This window comes from Ichthyophthirius multifiliis (genome assembly GCF_000220395.1).
Source record: "Ichthyophthirius multifiliis unplaced genomic scaffold scaff_1120509251332, whole genome shotgun sequence".
Classification (NCBI taxonomy): Eukaryota; Ciliophora; class Oligohymenophorea; order Hymenostomatida; genus Ichthyophthirius; species Ichthyophthirius multifiliis.
In genome coordinates this window covers 40,577-55,851 of record NW_004085977.1, presented here as the reverse complement: position 1 = coordinate 55,851, position 15,275 = coordinate 40,577, and the positions used below count along the sequence as shown (strand labels likewise).

At 16.3% G+C, this 15,275-nt stretch overlaps 4 protein-coding genes across 4 annotated transcripts, besides 23 other annotated features; 2 read left to right on the top strand and 2 right to left on the bottom strand. All coding sequences in view use genetic code 6, as the record gives it.

Annotated features, from left to right (window-relative positions):
• Positions 1–40: 40 nt before the first annotated feature.
• Positions 41–73: a microsatellite.
• Positions 74–446: 373 nt separating this feature from the next.
• Positions 447–487: a microsatellite.
• A 31-nt stretch (positions 488–518) lies between these two features.
• Positions 519–607: a microsatellite.
• Positions 608–1,017: 410 nt separating this feature from the next.
• Positions 1,018–1,067: a microsatellite.
• A 406-nt stretch (positions 1,068–1,473) lies between these two features.
• On the bottom strand, positions 1,474–3,163 carry IMG5_183490 (hypothetical protein; the record flags this gene model as incomplete). The annotated part of the gene is made up of 2 exons (XM_004027388.1): positions 1,474–2,305; positions 2,544–3,163. 2 exons carry the CDS (start codon positions 3,161–3,163, stop codon positions 1,474–1,476), a joined length of 1,452 nt encoding a protein of 483 aa, XP_004027437.1.
• Positions 1,911–1,940: a microsatellite.
• Positions 1,994–2,048: a microsatellite.
• Positions 2,323–2,357: a microsatellite.
• Positions 2,384–2,447: a microsatellite.
• Positions 2,385–2,491: a microsatellite.
• Positions 2,405–2,491: a microsatellite.
• Positions 3,164–3,562: 399 nt separating the features above from the next.
• Positions 3,563–3,647: a microsatellite.
• Positions 3,564–3,647: a microsatellite.
• Positions 3,648–4,246: 599 nt separating this feature from the next.
• Positions 4,247–4,306: a microsatellite.
• Positions 4,307–4,404: 98 nt separating this feature from the next.
• Positions 4,405–6,073, bottom strand: IMG5_183480 (leucyl aminopeptidase, putative). The gene is made up of 2 exons (XM_004027387.1): positions 5,467–6,073; positions 4,405–5,405 (listed from the first exon to the last, which is right to left on the bottom strand). Exons 1-2 carry the CDS (start codon positions 6,056–6,058, stop codon positions 4,513–4,515), a joined length of 1,485 nt encoding a protein of 494 aa, XP_004027436.1. The 5' UTR covers positions 6,059–6,073; the 3' UTR covers positions 4,405–4,512.
• A 1,671-nt stretch (positions 6,074–7,744) lies between these two features.
• Positions 7,745–7,815: a microsatellite.
• Positions 7,816–8,780: 965 nt separating this feature from the next.
• Positions 8,781–8,829: a microsatellite.
• Positions 8,830–8,917: 88 nt separating this feature from the next.
• Positions 8,918–8,959: a microsatellite.
• A 13-nt stretch (positions 8,960–8,972) lies between these two features.
• Positions 8,973–9,005: a microsatellite.
• Positions 9,006–9,230: 225 nt separating this feature from the next.
• On the top strand, positions 9,231–10,249 carry IMG5_183470 (RP42, putative; the record flags this gene model as incomplete). Its single annotated transcript, XM_004027386.1, has 6 exons — positions 9,231–9,233; positions 9,297–9,489; positions 9,535–9,843; positions 9,915–9,979; positions 10,032–10,137; positions 10,179–10,249. The coding sequence occupies 6 exons, from the start codon at positions 9,231–9,233 to the stop codon at positions 10,247–10,249; spliced, it is 747 nt and encodes a 248-aa protein (XP_004027435.1).
• Positions 9,255–9,292: a microsatellite.
• Positions 10,250–11,407: 1,158 nt separating the features above from the next.
• On the top strand, positions 11,408–12,481 carry IMG5_183460 (hypothetical protein; the record flags this gene model as incomplete). The annotated part of the gene is made up of 2 exons (XM_004027385.1): positions 11,408–12,202; positions 12,344–12,481. The coding sequence occupies 2 exons, from the start codon at positions 11,408–11,410 to the stop codon at positions 12,479–12,481; spliced, it is 933 nt and encodes a 310-aa protein (XP_004027434.1).
• Positions 11,590–11,631: a microsatellite.
• Positions 12,211–12,274: a microsatellite.
• A 1,872-nt stretch (positions 12,482–14,353) lies between the features above and the next one.
• Positions 14,354–14,401: a microsatellite.
• Positions 14,402–15,013: 612 nt separating this feature from the next.
• Positions 15,014–15,097: a microsatellite.
• Positions 15,015–15,089: a microsatellite.
• Positions 15,098–15,275: the final 178 nt, after the last annotated feature.

Genomic DNA, 15,275 nt, shown 5'->3' with positions numbered 1-15,275 from the left:
TAAATAAAATTTTAATAATTAATTTTAAACATTTTGATAGAAAAATACATTTAAAAAAAATACTTTTAAAAAATATTTTTTAATAAAAAAACAAAGAAATATTTTTTAAATATATTATTTAAAGGAGAAAAAAAAAAGAAAAAAAATTAATTTTAATAAAAATAAATACAAAAAAATCAATAATATATAATAATAGTAAAAATAAATAATATATAATTTATATTTTATTTTAATAAAATAAAAAAATAATTAATATAATAGAATGCTATTATTTTTTATTTAAAATAAAAAAAGAAAGAAAGTAAAAAAATCAACTTTTAAGTGTTTTATGTCTAAATTTTTATTTATTTTTATCCTAAACATTAATTTACTAATATTAAATATTAGGTATTCCAAGTAATTCCAAGTTCATGCTTTTAGCCGCTGGCGGCATATGTCCAACACACTATTAAAAATATAATTATTATTATTAAAATTAAAATTATTAATCTACAGTATTAATTTATCCTCCTTATAAATATTATTATTATTATTACTAACATAAGTATTCTTATTATTATTATTAGAATTGATTATTATTATTATTATTATTGTTCATATTATTATTTAACATATTGATTTTATTAATTCCAATAGTAGGTTCCTCATGTATGATTTCTGGAAAATCATTCGAATAAAAAGGACTGTATTTCCTATGAGCTTAATATATTTTATTCGTTTTATAAAAAATATTACTATCGAAATTTTGAAAAGCTCTAAAAGCTCCATTTGAATTTGGTTATTAATTATTTATAAGGGCTTTTTTATCTTCATCATTTAACAACTCTTCTATAAATTTGAGATTTTCTCCTAATTCATTATGAGATTCTTCATGAATTGTATTATTTATTATTTCAGAAGGTTAATTTCCATTTATGTTTATTGAAAAAGTAGTTAAATTTTATGACACTTATGAATTATTTTATAAGAAAGACTCGTTTTTATACTAAGGAGAAGATAATATACTACTATTGCAGCTATTTTATTATTTAATTATTTTATTTTTATTATTTTCCATATTTTATTATCCATTATTTTACTAATAAAACTATCTCATGGCTGGATTAAATTATGAATTTTTATGATAAATAATTAAATTGTTCTATTTTACCATAATATCGGCAAATTATTCTGTATGTTTTATTAGAAATTCATTAAAACTTTAACAATTAAAAAGAGAAAATTCAAATTTAGTATTTAATTTGGTACTTAATAATTCGTAAAGTTTCTTTGACATCAATCCATATTAATTCTGTATTAATATATCGTATATAATTGATATTATTTTATTACAATAATCATCTAAATTTGAAAAAGTCTTACCGTTTGTAAATATATTTTATTTATTAATATGACTTTCGGGTTTTAAGGTACAAAATTTTTTATTATAAGAATTTGGTGATAAATCTCTTTGGTTAGAATATGGATGGTTCATCATGCCTTTTTCTTTATTATTACTGTCTGAAACTACACAATTTAATACAAATTAATCATTTTAGCCGAGAAGAAGTTCTTATTGTGAAGATATTACAGAAGTTGTTGTATATTAATATTGTTATTATTAATTTATTTTTTCTATGTTAGATTTTTAGTTTTGGAAAACTTATTATTTTATTTAGGATGGTTTATGCTTTTATTTTTATATAGATATTAAAATATTAAACATAATATTATATACATTACTTTTAATATTGCTTAAGCTTAAGTTGTACCGTCATTTTCAATGATAATATCTTATATTGTTTATAAAAGTGATTTAAGTTTAGGAAATCCAAGTTCATGTAAATCGAATGGAAAATCAATAGATTTTTAAATAAGTTTAGGTAATCTAGCTAAACTAACACCTTTTTTATTTTACATTAAAATATCTGTTATAGTTTATTTTATTATATTTATTTTATCGAAGTGTTGTTCTTTTTACAATTTTTCTTCATATAAAAGTCTATCATTGGTGTTATTATTATTAATATTATTGATATTATTATTATTATTATAATTATTAATATTATATTTTTTATTTATTTAATATATTTTTTAATCACTTTCTATTTTTTAACAACTTTCATTATTATTATTTGAATCAACTAAAAAATCAATATTAAGTACTTCATCAAAATCTAAATTAGCAGGCTTTATTAATAATGTTTTATAATAAATTAATATTCCTCTACTTATTGCCTCTTAGACAAATAACGATAATTTTCCTAAACTACAACTTCTTAAAGGTAATGAACCACAACATTTTAATAATTATGCGCATCCATATCTTTTTTTATAAAATATAAAAAATATATATAAAAAAAATAATATTTAAAAAATTAAATGAAATATATAGAATATAAAGAATATATTTAATTATATTAAAATATATATTAATATATATTATATATATATATATATATATATATATATATATATACATTTACATATATATATATATCTATATCTATATTTTTTTTTATTAATATAATTATTAAATTTTTTTATTTATTTATATATTTAACCTTCCTCCTGGTATCGCTTTATTTATAGATCTTGGTGGTCTTACAAGTGCTTTTTTAGTTGATTTTGTATGTACATTTTCTACACTTGAAGTCCATTTATGTTTCTATTTATTTATATTATTATCAACCATATTTTATGATGTATCATTTTCTTGAAAAAATTCTTTAATAAACTCAATAAAGATTTTCCATAGTTTATAATCTTCTTAAAGTATAGGACCATTATCCGAATGCACCCATTCAATATTATCCTTAAGATAAATAAGGTAATAGTCTTATGTACTTTCTTTAACTTTTTTAAGTTTTAGATTGAAAATTCCATTATTATTTAAAATAACATCTCCATTAATATCTGCTAAATTACTAATATATAGCATTATTCCATTCCAATATAATTAGTTTATTTTTACTCCATAACATTCTTTTATCCGAGAAAGAACCATTTTTTCATTCGGAGTCATTTCGTCATTTCTTATTGATATTATTATCCATATTATAGCTTCTATGGATATTTGATTTAGATGTAAACTTATGTATTAAATTGGATTTGAATCTCCGAATTTTCTTATCGTTTGATGAATTATTTACTTGTATTCTAAATTTTTTATTACTTTTTCCATATTTACGAATTATCCTTTTCCTATTTTCTTTTAATATTCTTCTCTTTTTTTTAAAAAATATACATAAAAAATTAAATATAAATTATAATTTTAATTAGACCTAAAAATATCTATATTAACTAATAACTCGCCTTATTTAGCTCTTTCGATTAAAATTTATTTGCTAATTTCTTAACTAATATCATTTAAATTAAAATGTGAGAGATCTTAATAATTTGAAATTTCAATAGGATTAACAGGAATATTATTATGATTAGTATTTGCAAAAGATGAATTTTCATATTCTTCACCTAAACTGAATTTATTATCTTAAGAAGCATTAAATGTTTTATTTTGTCTTGCTGAGATAATTATTTCCGAGAAATTTCTATTGAATTAGTTTTCTTCTGATACATTCTAATTATTATAATTATTATTATTGTTATTATTGTTATTGTTATTATTGTTATTATTATTATTGTTATTATTATTATTATTATTATTACCAATAATATTATTATTTTAAGTATTTTATGCACCTTGTCTATTTACTAAAGAATTGCTTTATTGATTGATTTTATTAAATGATTAATCTGAATTTTCTATTGACGTTGAATAATTTGTTTTTTATTTGTTTTAGTATATATTATTTCCTTAATTTGGAGGAGGATTCTCATTTTAGATATATTGTCTTTAATGTAATACACGATTTCCTTTATTATGAATCTTCTAATCACAAATTGCACAAAGATTTTATCCACAATTTATGCAGGTCACTGTTGCTTTTTCATCTTCACATTCTTCGCATATTTTATGGGCAAAACTATTCGAATTACTACTATTGGATATGTTTTGGTTTTATGTATTTTTAAGAATTTAATCATTTTGTTGAATTATATTCATGATTTGTATTTTTTGTTACTATAATTTTTATTTTGTTTATAATTATTTTATTTTCTTTTCTTTTTTTAAAAAAAATAGTTTTTGTATTTTTTAATTTTTTGTTTATTATAATGAATTTATTATGTATTTATATAAATTATAATTGCTCAAAGTTATATTGTAATATGAAATTTTCCATTTGCTTTTTTTTTTTTATTTTAAATAAATAATATATTAAAATATAAAAATTGTATAAATAAACAATAAAATATTTAAAAATTGAATTTCTTAATTTCATTTTATTATTTTCTAATTGTAATAATAAAATTTATAACAAAAAAAGAAAATAATAATTTAAATTTTTTTTTAAAAAAAAATATAAAAAAAATTAAAAATTACAATATTCATTTCTTTTTTTTTAAAAAAAAAAATAAAACAAAAAAATATTTTTTTTATTAAAAATAATAATTAATAATATTTTATCTTTTTCAAATTCTTTTCTTATAATACTCTAAAATAGTTCGAACTCCGTAAACATCATTACCAAAAAGAACAGTTCCAGCAATATCAATATGTGCCCATTTAACATTTTTCTCAACGAACTTTTCCAAAAATGCAGCTGCTGTTCCTGATCCAGCATATCCCACCTTTCCTAAATTCTAAATATCTGCAGTAGGATTAAGTGTGTTTTCTCTAGGAAATTAATCAAGAGGTAATCTCCAAAACAACTAATGACTCTATTTAGATAATTAATGTAATTCGTTAGCTAAATCATCATCTGTGGAAAATAAACCACAAGCACTTCCTCCTAAAGCTACAATACAGGCACCTGTTAGTGTAGCAAAATCAAATATAGTATGTGGTTTATAGACATCCTATTAATAAGCCAAGCAATCTGCTAATACGAGTCTTCCTTCGGCATCAGTATTTAAAACTTCGACTGTAATTCCTTTATAACTAGTAATAATATCTGAGTTTCTATAGCAATTTGAGGAAATGAAATTTTCAACAAAACCAAGTGTACAAACAATATTTATTTTCAAATTCAAATTTACAACAGCATTTAAAACCGCTAAAGCAGTACAGGCACCTCCTTTATCTTAATACATTTTTTCCATTAATTATTATTTTAGACTTAAACCACCGGAATCAAAGCATACTCCCTTTCCTACTAAACCATATACATCGTTTTTATTTTCTGGATTTCCCCAATAGCATACTGTTGTGAGATTCGGAGTATTAGCGGAACCTTTACCTACGTTCCAAATTAAATTTAAACCTTTTTTTTCTAAATCTTAACCTTTTATGTATTCAATTTACATTTTATCTTTGTGTTATTAGACTAGATTTTGGCACCAATTTAACATGTATTCAGGTGTAGCTATATTTATTTTATTATTTTTTTTATAAAAAAAAAAATTGTCTATAATTTTTTTTTCTACCTATATTTGCTCTAGTAAATAATAAGTTTCTTCCTTAAATATTACATAAGGCGATTTTTTATAAACTTTAAAATTATTAATCATCGTGAGAAAAATTAGGAGAGAAAACATGTATTTTCTAAAAAGGCTTAAAGTTGTTATTTTCTTCATCTTCAGGATATGATTTTAACTCGTTTTTCCAATTATGCATTGTTAATCCATAAAAAAATTCAGGGAAGAATGTAGAAGAAAAGTTTTCTGAAAACACAAGATTTAGATCTTTAAATTTTTTCTCGATTAAAAACTTAGATAAAGCTTAACCAGTTTTATATTATTCATTAGGACATTCGGTTTTTTAAATATATGTTACATAACATATTTCAAACAAATCATCATTTAAACCAAAAAGGGTTTAGACAGACTTTTTTAAATCAGTTACTAAATGAGTATTTTTCAAGTGTTAAGATAAGTAAGCAGGATGATTTTCTAAATCTTTATCAGATAAAACTGACACTAAGGCTTAAATTTTTTATTAAGGAAGGCCCTTTTAGCTTGTATAGGTAGGGATTAATGAGTTATCTTTTGTATAATCAAAAGGAATGTGTCTTTTCATATATTTTTTTAGATTAGATGATATTTATTTTGTTTATTTAATTAGTATTATAAAAAAGATATTCTTTTATTATAAATAATAAATTAATATTATAAATTATTTTATTTAAAATAAATTAAATTATCATAATGTTATTTCTTAATGTAATTCAATATTTTTTGGCATTATTATATAATTTTATTTTTAACATATTTTTTAATCGTTTTACTATTTTTTTTGTTAAGATATTTTATACAAACTTAATAATAAACATTCTTAAAAAAAAAAATCAACTAATATATGTTAAGAAAATTATATATAAAATAATATACTATCAAATAAATAAAAGCTTATAAAATATTTAAAAGATATTAAAATAAATCTATATTATAATAATTAAATTTTAAATAAAAATAAATGAAAAATGAAAAGAAAAAAAGAAAAAAATAATTAAAGCATTATAATAAATTTATATATAAAACTTTTAATAATTTTTTTAAATATAATAAGTTACCTTTTAAAAAAGATGCATAATAATTGAAAACAATTTTAAAGAGGATAAATACGATTTTCTCACATTTTTTTATAGATTAAACTTTTAAAAAATAAAAAGAAACATAATATAACATATATGTAATATTTTGATGCTAATCTATTATTAAAAAATAAAATATATATAAATAAAACTCATTTTAATAAATATATTATATATACTTTAATTTAATTTTAAAATAATTATATTAATATAACACAATATTCATATATTTATTATTAGTATTTATTTTTCATAATATTGTAAGTTATTAAAATTTAATTATTTTAAAATAACATATTTTAAACAACACATAATAAAATAAAAGTAAATATTAATAAAATATAAAATTAATATAAAATCTAAGTACAACGTAATTTAAAATAAATTTAAAGAACTAAATATAGTATTTAAAAATAAAATAAAAAAAAATTAATTTTAAATTTAAGAATTACGCAATTCATATAATTTTAATGAACAAAAATAAACTCTTTTATATAATAATTTTAATATTTTTATAATTCATTTATCTATAATCTTAAAATTCTTTATAAAATGCGAATATTTGTAGTTATTTTCTTTGTAGTTTAAATATTATAAATTGTATAAATGATGCAAAAGATTGTAAAAATTTCTATTAGTAATGTATATATAAATGTAATTATAATGATATAAAATGCAGAATAGATTGCTTCAAAAACTAAAATTAATATTTTTTAAATTAATTTTCTTATTGTGTTTAAAACAATTGTTTAAAAAACACACTTATGCAAAGTTTTATTATAAAATCATAAAAATGTAGTGAATATTGGTTAGAATAATGTAAATATTAATTGGACGTAATAAATAAAAATATAAAATATAAATAAATATTTTAATTAAATAATTATTTTATTTTAAAGATTGCATTTTTTTAAAATTGTAATTTTGGAAAAAATTAAGATGTATTTTAAAATAAAAAAATGTTTTATATAAATATAAAAAAAAGGTAAGTATTGGCTGCATGAAAGATAATATATAAACATAATGTTATAAATGTGTATGTACTTATGAAAAAACAATTAACGGGTGTAAGTGAATTAAATAATGTATTTTAAAATTTAAATAGATTAAATTTATATGTAAAATAAATATATATATGTAAATATGTAAGTAAAAATATTAAAAAAAAAAAAATATATTATATATATATATATATATATATATATATATATATTTTTATATTTATATATTTATATATTTATATTTTATTTTTTATTTCTTAATAATAATTATATAATTAACTACAAATATTAATGTTGCCCCTATAATACTAAAATAATTTAATTAATTCTAAAAAACATATATTTCAACTAAAAAGCTCATTAATATCTAACTATAACAATTAGACACAACTTTAGAATATTTTCCTATCTAATTTGACCTATTATATTAAATTTATGCTTAAAAGTTACTTATATAAACATCAGATATCTATTTTAAAGTTTCATATTAATAAACATCATAATTAATATTTTCTTAATACTAAATTAATATTTTATATAATATAATTAGTAATATTAATATATTATATAACAGAAAGTATATTTTTTTATTTTCCAATACTTTTCATTACTTAATTATTGAAGCTTTCAAATAAACTAAAAACTAAATAAGCTATATTCCCTTTAATAATTACTCCTCTATTTAAATTTAATAAATATCTTCTGAAGATTGAAATATGTAGCCTAAAAAATATGGTTTTACGATTAATAAAATCCCTATTAAAGAGACTAATATATAAACCAAAACAGCAGATTTTATATACTATTTTAATATTAAACTAGCCATTAATGTATTCCAGACTGGATTTGTAAAAAATATTGCTATACATCACTATAATACATTGTACTTATTATTGCTAAATAATAACAAAAGTGTGCTATAGTGGCAAATAAAAATTGGAAAAATAACATTTTATGTATTTTTGTATTATGTGGGTATGAATATGCATTATTATATTCAATTAAAATAATATTTGCAAAAAAACAAATTAAAGAAAGAAAATATAGAATTTAAGCGACTGATATGCCTTGTAGCTTCTTTATACAAAATCCGGTTAATAGTAAAATAAGGAAGCAAGCAAGCAAACAATAAAATGGAGCAGCTAGCTTGGAAACTTTTTCGAATTAATACAGTAGTGATATTGGGGTATTATATATTGTTTCATTTTATTTAAATTTTAATGATATTTAATATATTAAGTTATATATAAATTTTATTTATTTATTTATTTTTAGTTTTTTATTACAATGTTTATTTAATATTTTTATTATTTAATTGTGTTTATTTTTAAATTTATACTTTACATATATATATATATATATATATATATATATATATATATATATTAATTTTTTTTTATTTATACATATTTATTTTTATACATATCTATTTATCATTTATTAGATGTGTTTTTTTATTTTTATTTTTTTGTTTAATATTTTTTTTTTTTAAGATTACATCGATTATATTTTTTCTCTTTTATACTGTAATGATTTTTATTAATTAATTAAAGATAATTAAAAACTAAATATATTAAAAATAAAATTATAAGGAAAAGAATAAAAAAATAATAATAACAAAAAATAATAATATATATATTGTCTACAGAAAAAATAAATGGTTTAATTATACATATAAACAATATATATTTAATATATATATTTATATTTATTATTTAAAAAGAGTTTAAACGCTGCATAAACAAAATTAAAAAAAGAATTTATGAATTTTACAGGTGTAGATGAGAAAACAGCTATAAGCATATTAAAAAAATACAATTTCGATGTCAATTAAGCTGTAAATAAATATTTTGAAAGTGAATCAAAAAGTGGTCCAAATGCATAAAAATATGAATAAATATTTAATACTTATATGGGTAATATTTTTTAATTTTTTATAAAAAAAAAACAAAAAAACTAAGATTCATAAAGTAAAAAAATTGAAGCAGAAGGAATTTAAAAATTCTGTAATGATTTAGGAATTAGTCCTATGGATGCCGTAATTTTGGTAATTTCATATTATTTTGGTGCTAAGAAATCCGGAGAATATACAAAAGAAGAATTTTGTTAAGGTATGAGTGTATTAAAAGTGACTAGTATAGCAGAATTAAAAGCTAATATTCCACATATAAGAAATGAGCTTATGGATGAAGAGACTTTTAAAAAAGTTTATAAATTTACATTTAATTTTTCTAGAGAATCTAAAAATTTAGAATTTGAATCTGCTAGAGGCAATTTTTATATTTTTTAAATAAGAATAACGCAATATATTATTAATATTAATATTTTTTTTTAAATATAGCACTTTGGGAAATTCTATTACCTTTTGTATTCCATTTTCATAAAGAATGGCTTTAATTTTTAGATGTAAATTATTTTTTTGTTTTTTATTTCAAATAAAAAAAATATATATTAAAAGTAATTGCCTAAAGAAAAATAAAAAGATATTAGTTAAGATTTGTGGAATATGCTTTTAGAATTTCATATCTAAGTTAGAAATGATTTAAGCAAATATGATCCTTATAGTATTGTTTTATTAAATTTTGCATATATAAATATAAAATAGGTGCTTGGCCAAGTTAAATTGATGAATTTATGGAATTCATGGGATTTAAGCCTTAATTTGAAGAATATTGAAAATAGAAATAAAGAAAAAATAATATATATATAAAATTAATGAATGAATATTTAGTTATTTTAAAGAATGATATATGTATATTATTTAATTTTTCAAAAATACCTTCTTTTTTTTTATGCAAATTATATTTATAATAATTGTTTTAAACTTAAAATAAAATACTAGAAATATAATAACAAAAATAAAATATTTTAAAATTTAAAATATTTCTATAATATAAAAAAAATACTTTATTATATATTATAAAAACTAAAAAAATAAAAATAAGAAATGCGTTTTTCATTAAAATTTTGAAAGTAAAGGTTGAATTAATATTAATTTATATAATTAGTTAAAAAAATAAAATTATGTAAATAAATAAATATATGTTTTATTAAATGATTTATTACAAAAACAATATGAAAATAAAATAATATCTGAATAACTAAATAAAGTATAAATAATATTATATTAAGGAAAATATTTATTAACTAAAAGTTGAAATCAAACTGTTTAATAAAAAACAGAATGAGAAGTTAAGTTAATGCATTCTGATTATGCAAATTAAATATAAAAAATATATATATATATATTTAATAATTTTAATATTAAATAATTAATTATTCAAGAAATCAAGATAAAATTTATTAGATACAGAGTCTTTTATTAAAATAAATTTAATAAAATAAAAAATTAAATAATAATTATAATATTTTATAATAATTAAATTAGTGACAATAATATTTGTATTTCTAAAAAAAAATTAAACTTATAAAAAAATAAGTTTTTTTTTTTTTTTAATTTTTTTGTAAAATAAAAAAGATATAATTATATAATAAACTTTTTTGTAATAGAATTATAAAAATAAATTAATTGATATAATTGAATATTTATTTTAAATAATAATAATAATCTAAAAAATATCATTTATAAAAAAATATTTATGCGAAATTTTAAAATATTATTAATAAAAGAATATTTAAAAGTACGTATTTGTATTTAGTTTTTTTTATAAATGTTAATTAATATTTTAATTTTATAATATTTATTAAAAAATGAATTATTAATATATAATATATAAATAAAAAAAAAGAAAAAGTCGAAATTATATGACAATATATTATTTAATAAAAATTAAAAATAGTAATAATACGAAAAATAATAAAATGAAATAATAAATGTAATTTAATCTATCTGAAAAAATAATAAAGAAAATTGATATCTTTGGACAACCGGTTGCATTAAACATAGATAACAAAAGTATATATAAAACAGAATGTGGAGGGGCAATAACTATTTTAACACTTTTTGGATTTTTAATATTTTATTTTAATCAGTACATATTAAATACAAAAATAAATTTTTATATTTATATATTTTTTTTCAATGATTTATATTTTTTAAAGTTCTAGTCTTTTTTAAATAAAAATTAAATATTTGTAATTTAATAATATAATTTAAATTATACTCATGATTCTATAGTTTTTGATAATGAAAATTATATGTTTGCTTTATAAATAAAATAACAAGATTTTATTAAAAGTCCTTTTTATTCAATAAAAGTTTAGTATAAAGAAAAAAATGAAGAAAAAGAAAATAATTAAATAATAAATTTAGAGCCATGTACAACAGAACATTTTTAGAATTTAAAAAAAGGCTAAATTTCAAAAGAAGAATATAACAAATATAATTTAAACGATTATTTATGTCTTCCCAAAAAATTCACATTTTAAATAAAAGGAACTTATTATGGAAATAATTTAAATTTCCTAAAAATATAAAGAATAGATTGTAAAAATTATTAATTTAAAATTTGTTAAAATTAAGAATGCTTAGATTAGTTTTTAATATAAAATTAAGGAAATGTTATCTTAAATATTTTATAAACTAATTCAAAATAAATGCATAATAAAAAGATTATGTTTAATAATTTATAACTAATGAAATTTTTTTATCTTTTAAAACCTTATTTAGTTAATACATATATATAAAATTATATATATATATTATATATATTATATATATATATATATATATATTTATATTTTTTTTACATACATATGTATATATATATTTTTTTTTTTAATTATAACAAAAATATAAGTTTGTTACAGAAACTAGCTTTTATTTTACTAAACATATAATTGTAACTAATGAGGAAATTTTTATTGCAGAAAATATAAAACAAGATATTTATTAAATTTTTAAATAAGAAGATATGTAATCCTAATATATTTAAAAATATAAGGTGAATATGCATTAATATATTTACGGAGAAGTAAATAAACAATAAAATCATAAAGTAGTCATTAAAGATTTACAAATTTCATATCTAATATTGGACGTTTTGCATAGATTTTTTTCGTTATAATATAGTTTTTTTTGAGTATTTTTAATAAAATATATTTCGAGGTTGAATTGGCAAATCGTTTGTATGATTTTTAATTTAAAACGAATAAATAGAAAAATAATCATGAATAAAATTATAAACTTTCAGGAGAATAAATAAGTTAAATAATAAAATAAAGAAATCATAATTAAAGAAGAAAAGGTATTACTTTTAATCTAAATTAAAAGGAATTTATTTAAACATAAAATAATATTTAAAAAATTAATTAAGAGAGAAAAAAAATCTATAATTCAAGGTTATTAAAGTAATATCCGTTTAATTCATTAAGATTAATATTTTTTTAATTAATAATAAAATAATGTTGATTATTAATAATTTCAATAAAAATAAAATTAAGTTAAAGATTTTAACTTTTTATAAAGTATTAAAATTAATATTAACGAAATTTCTAGCCGATAATAAGAAAGCTAATAAAGAAAAGAAGATTCTAGTGTTAGTAATATGGGGACTAATAATCATAAAAATGAATAAAAATCAGTAAGTGAATAGTCTTAAAATAAAATTGAATAAAAAGATAATAAATAATAATAAGCTTTTAATAATTTATATATTAATGATAATATAGTTGAGTAAAATGAGCTTTTATAAGGATTTAATTTTACTTCTAGAAAGTTACGTTTTTAAAAAATAAATAAATATTAATTTTATAATTTAAATTATATATTAGAGATTTTCTAATTAGTTAATTTTAAGAAATAATTAATAAATAGAAAAGAATTAAAATTACTTTTTAATATTTCATAAATAAAATGTTTTTGTCGAAAATTTTTTAGTTCTTAAAATAATGAATCAATTAAAAATGCTTAAAATATTATTAAATAAATAAAAAATAAAATTTTGTAATATTAAAAAAAATAAAAATAGGATTTAGATATTTTTATAATCATTGATAGAATAAAATAACTTGATAAACTAAAAGAATTGATTTTTAATGAAAATCAATTAATCTTATTTAACTTATGTCCGAAACCCATTATTAAACAAGAAGTTTAATCAGTAAAAAAACTTTATATTATGTATAAACATATATATTTATATATACTGATATATATTTTTATTATAAGATGTTCTTAACAAGAGTTCAGTTATAAAAGAAATATCAAAGCTATAAGTTAAAATAAAAACATTAATTAAAATCTGAAAATAATATAAAATAATTTGATAATTTTAATGTTAATACATATAATTTGATATACAAAGCTTATGAAGAAGTTCTAAGACATTAATAAGAATAAGAAGATATCCAAGAAAAAAAGTATTTGTTTAATTTTTTTAATACATAATAATAATAACTTTATTAAAAAAGAAAGAATGATTTTTTAGTAGGTTAACTAAGAGAAGTAATAAAAGTTATATTTGAAACTTCTAAATTGTAAATTTTATAATAATTAGTATTTGATATTTTATTTATTAATTGTATTTTCAATTAAAGAATATTTATTTTTTATTTTATTTTTAAAATAGAATAAAATTTGAATAAGTTTCATTAAATTCAATTAAAAGTTTATAAAACATAAAAATTAAATCCAAATCTTAAATTATTAGATAAAATTGTAGATTAAATAATACTATAAGAAGTACAAATGAACATTAAACATAAAAGAATAAAAATTTTTAAATAAATTATGATCCTAATAAATACAATGGCGTATGAAAAAAAATAAATCTGATATTGGAGTTTCTTAAGAAATTTGATTAAATATATATTTTAAAAATATATATATATATATATATATATATATATATATATATATATATTATAATACAATTTTTCAATTTATTAGAAATATAGTTAACAAAAATATATATATATATATAAAAATTATATAAATTTAATATTTTTTTGAGAATTTGACATTATTAGTTTTTTATTAATTTTTTTACTTCAATTAATTTTCTGAAAAAAAAAAAATTGTTTTTTAAATTTTTAATTTAATTTTTTTACTTTTATACTGGCGGATATAATTCATTTTATTTTTTAGATTAAAAGATTAAAAGATTTATATTTTAATAATATGTTTTCTTATAAACATTTTTATATGTATTATATAATTTTTTTTATTTTTTACATAAAAAATTTTATTAATATTCAATATGGCATTTTATTCTTTGTTTATATAAAAAAAATGTTTGACAAATATGTGAAATTTATATTAGTTATTTCTTATTAAATTTGTTTTTTTTATTATTATTTCAATAAAATACTTTTTTATTTATGTTAGAATTATAAAATTATAGATTTAATATTTTTAGCAATTAAAAAAAAGGAATATAAAATTATAAATTTATACAATAAAAAGACTAAATAATAAAAATTATTTAGAAAAAAAACTAATAAATATTAATTTTAATTATTTAATTGAAAAATAAAAAAATTATAAATATTTTATTAAAATATTTATTAAAAAATTTTTTATAAATATTAATTAAAATATTTTTTATAAATATTTATTAAAATTTTGGCATTTTTAAAAGTTAATAAATCAATTTTTATAAAAAAACCTAAAAATAATTTTAATATTAGTATATTTAAAAATAATAATAAATACGTTTTCACATACTTTTTTTATATATAACTTAAAAATATGCAAAATTATATTTTAAAAACGAATACATAATATTTTAATTGAAAATAT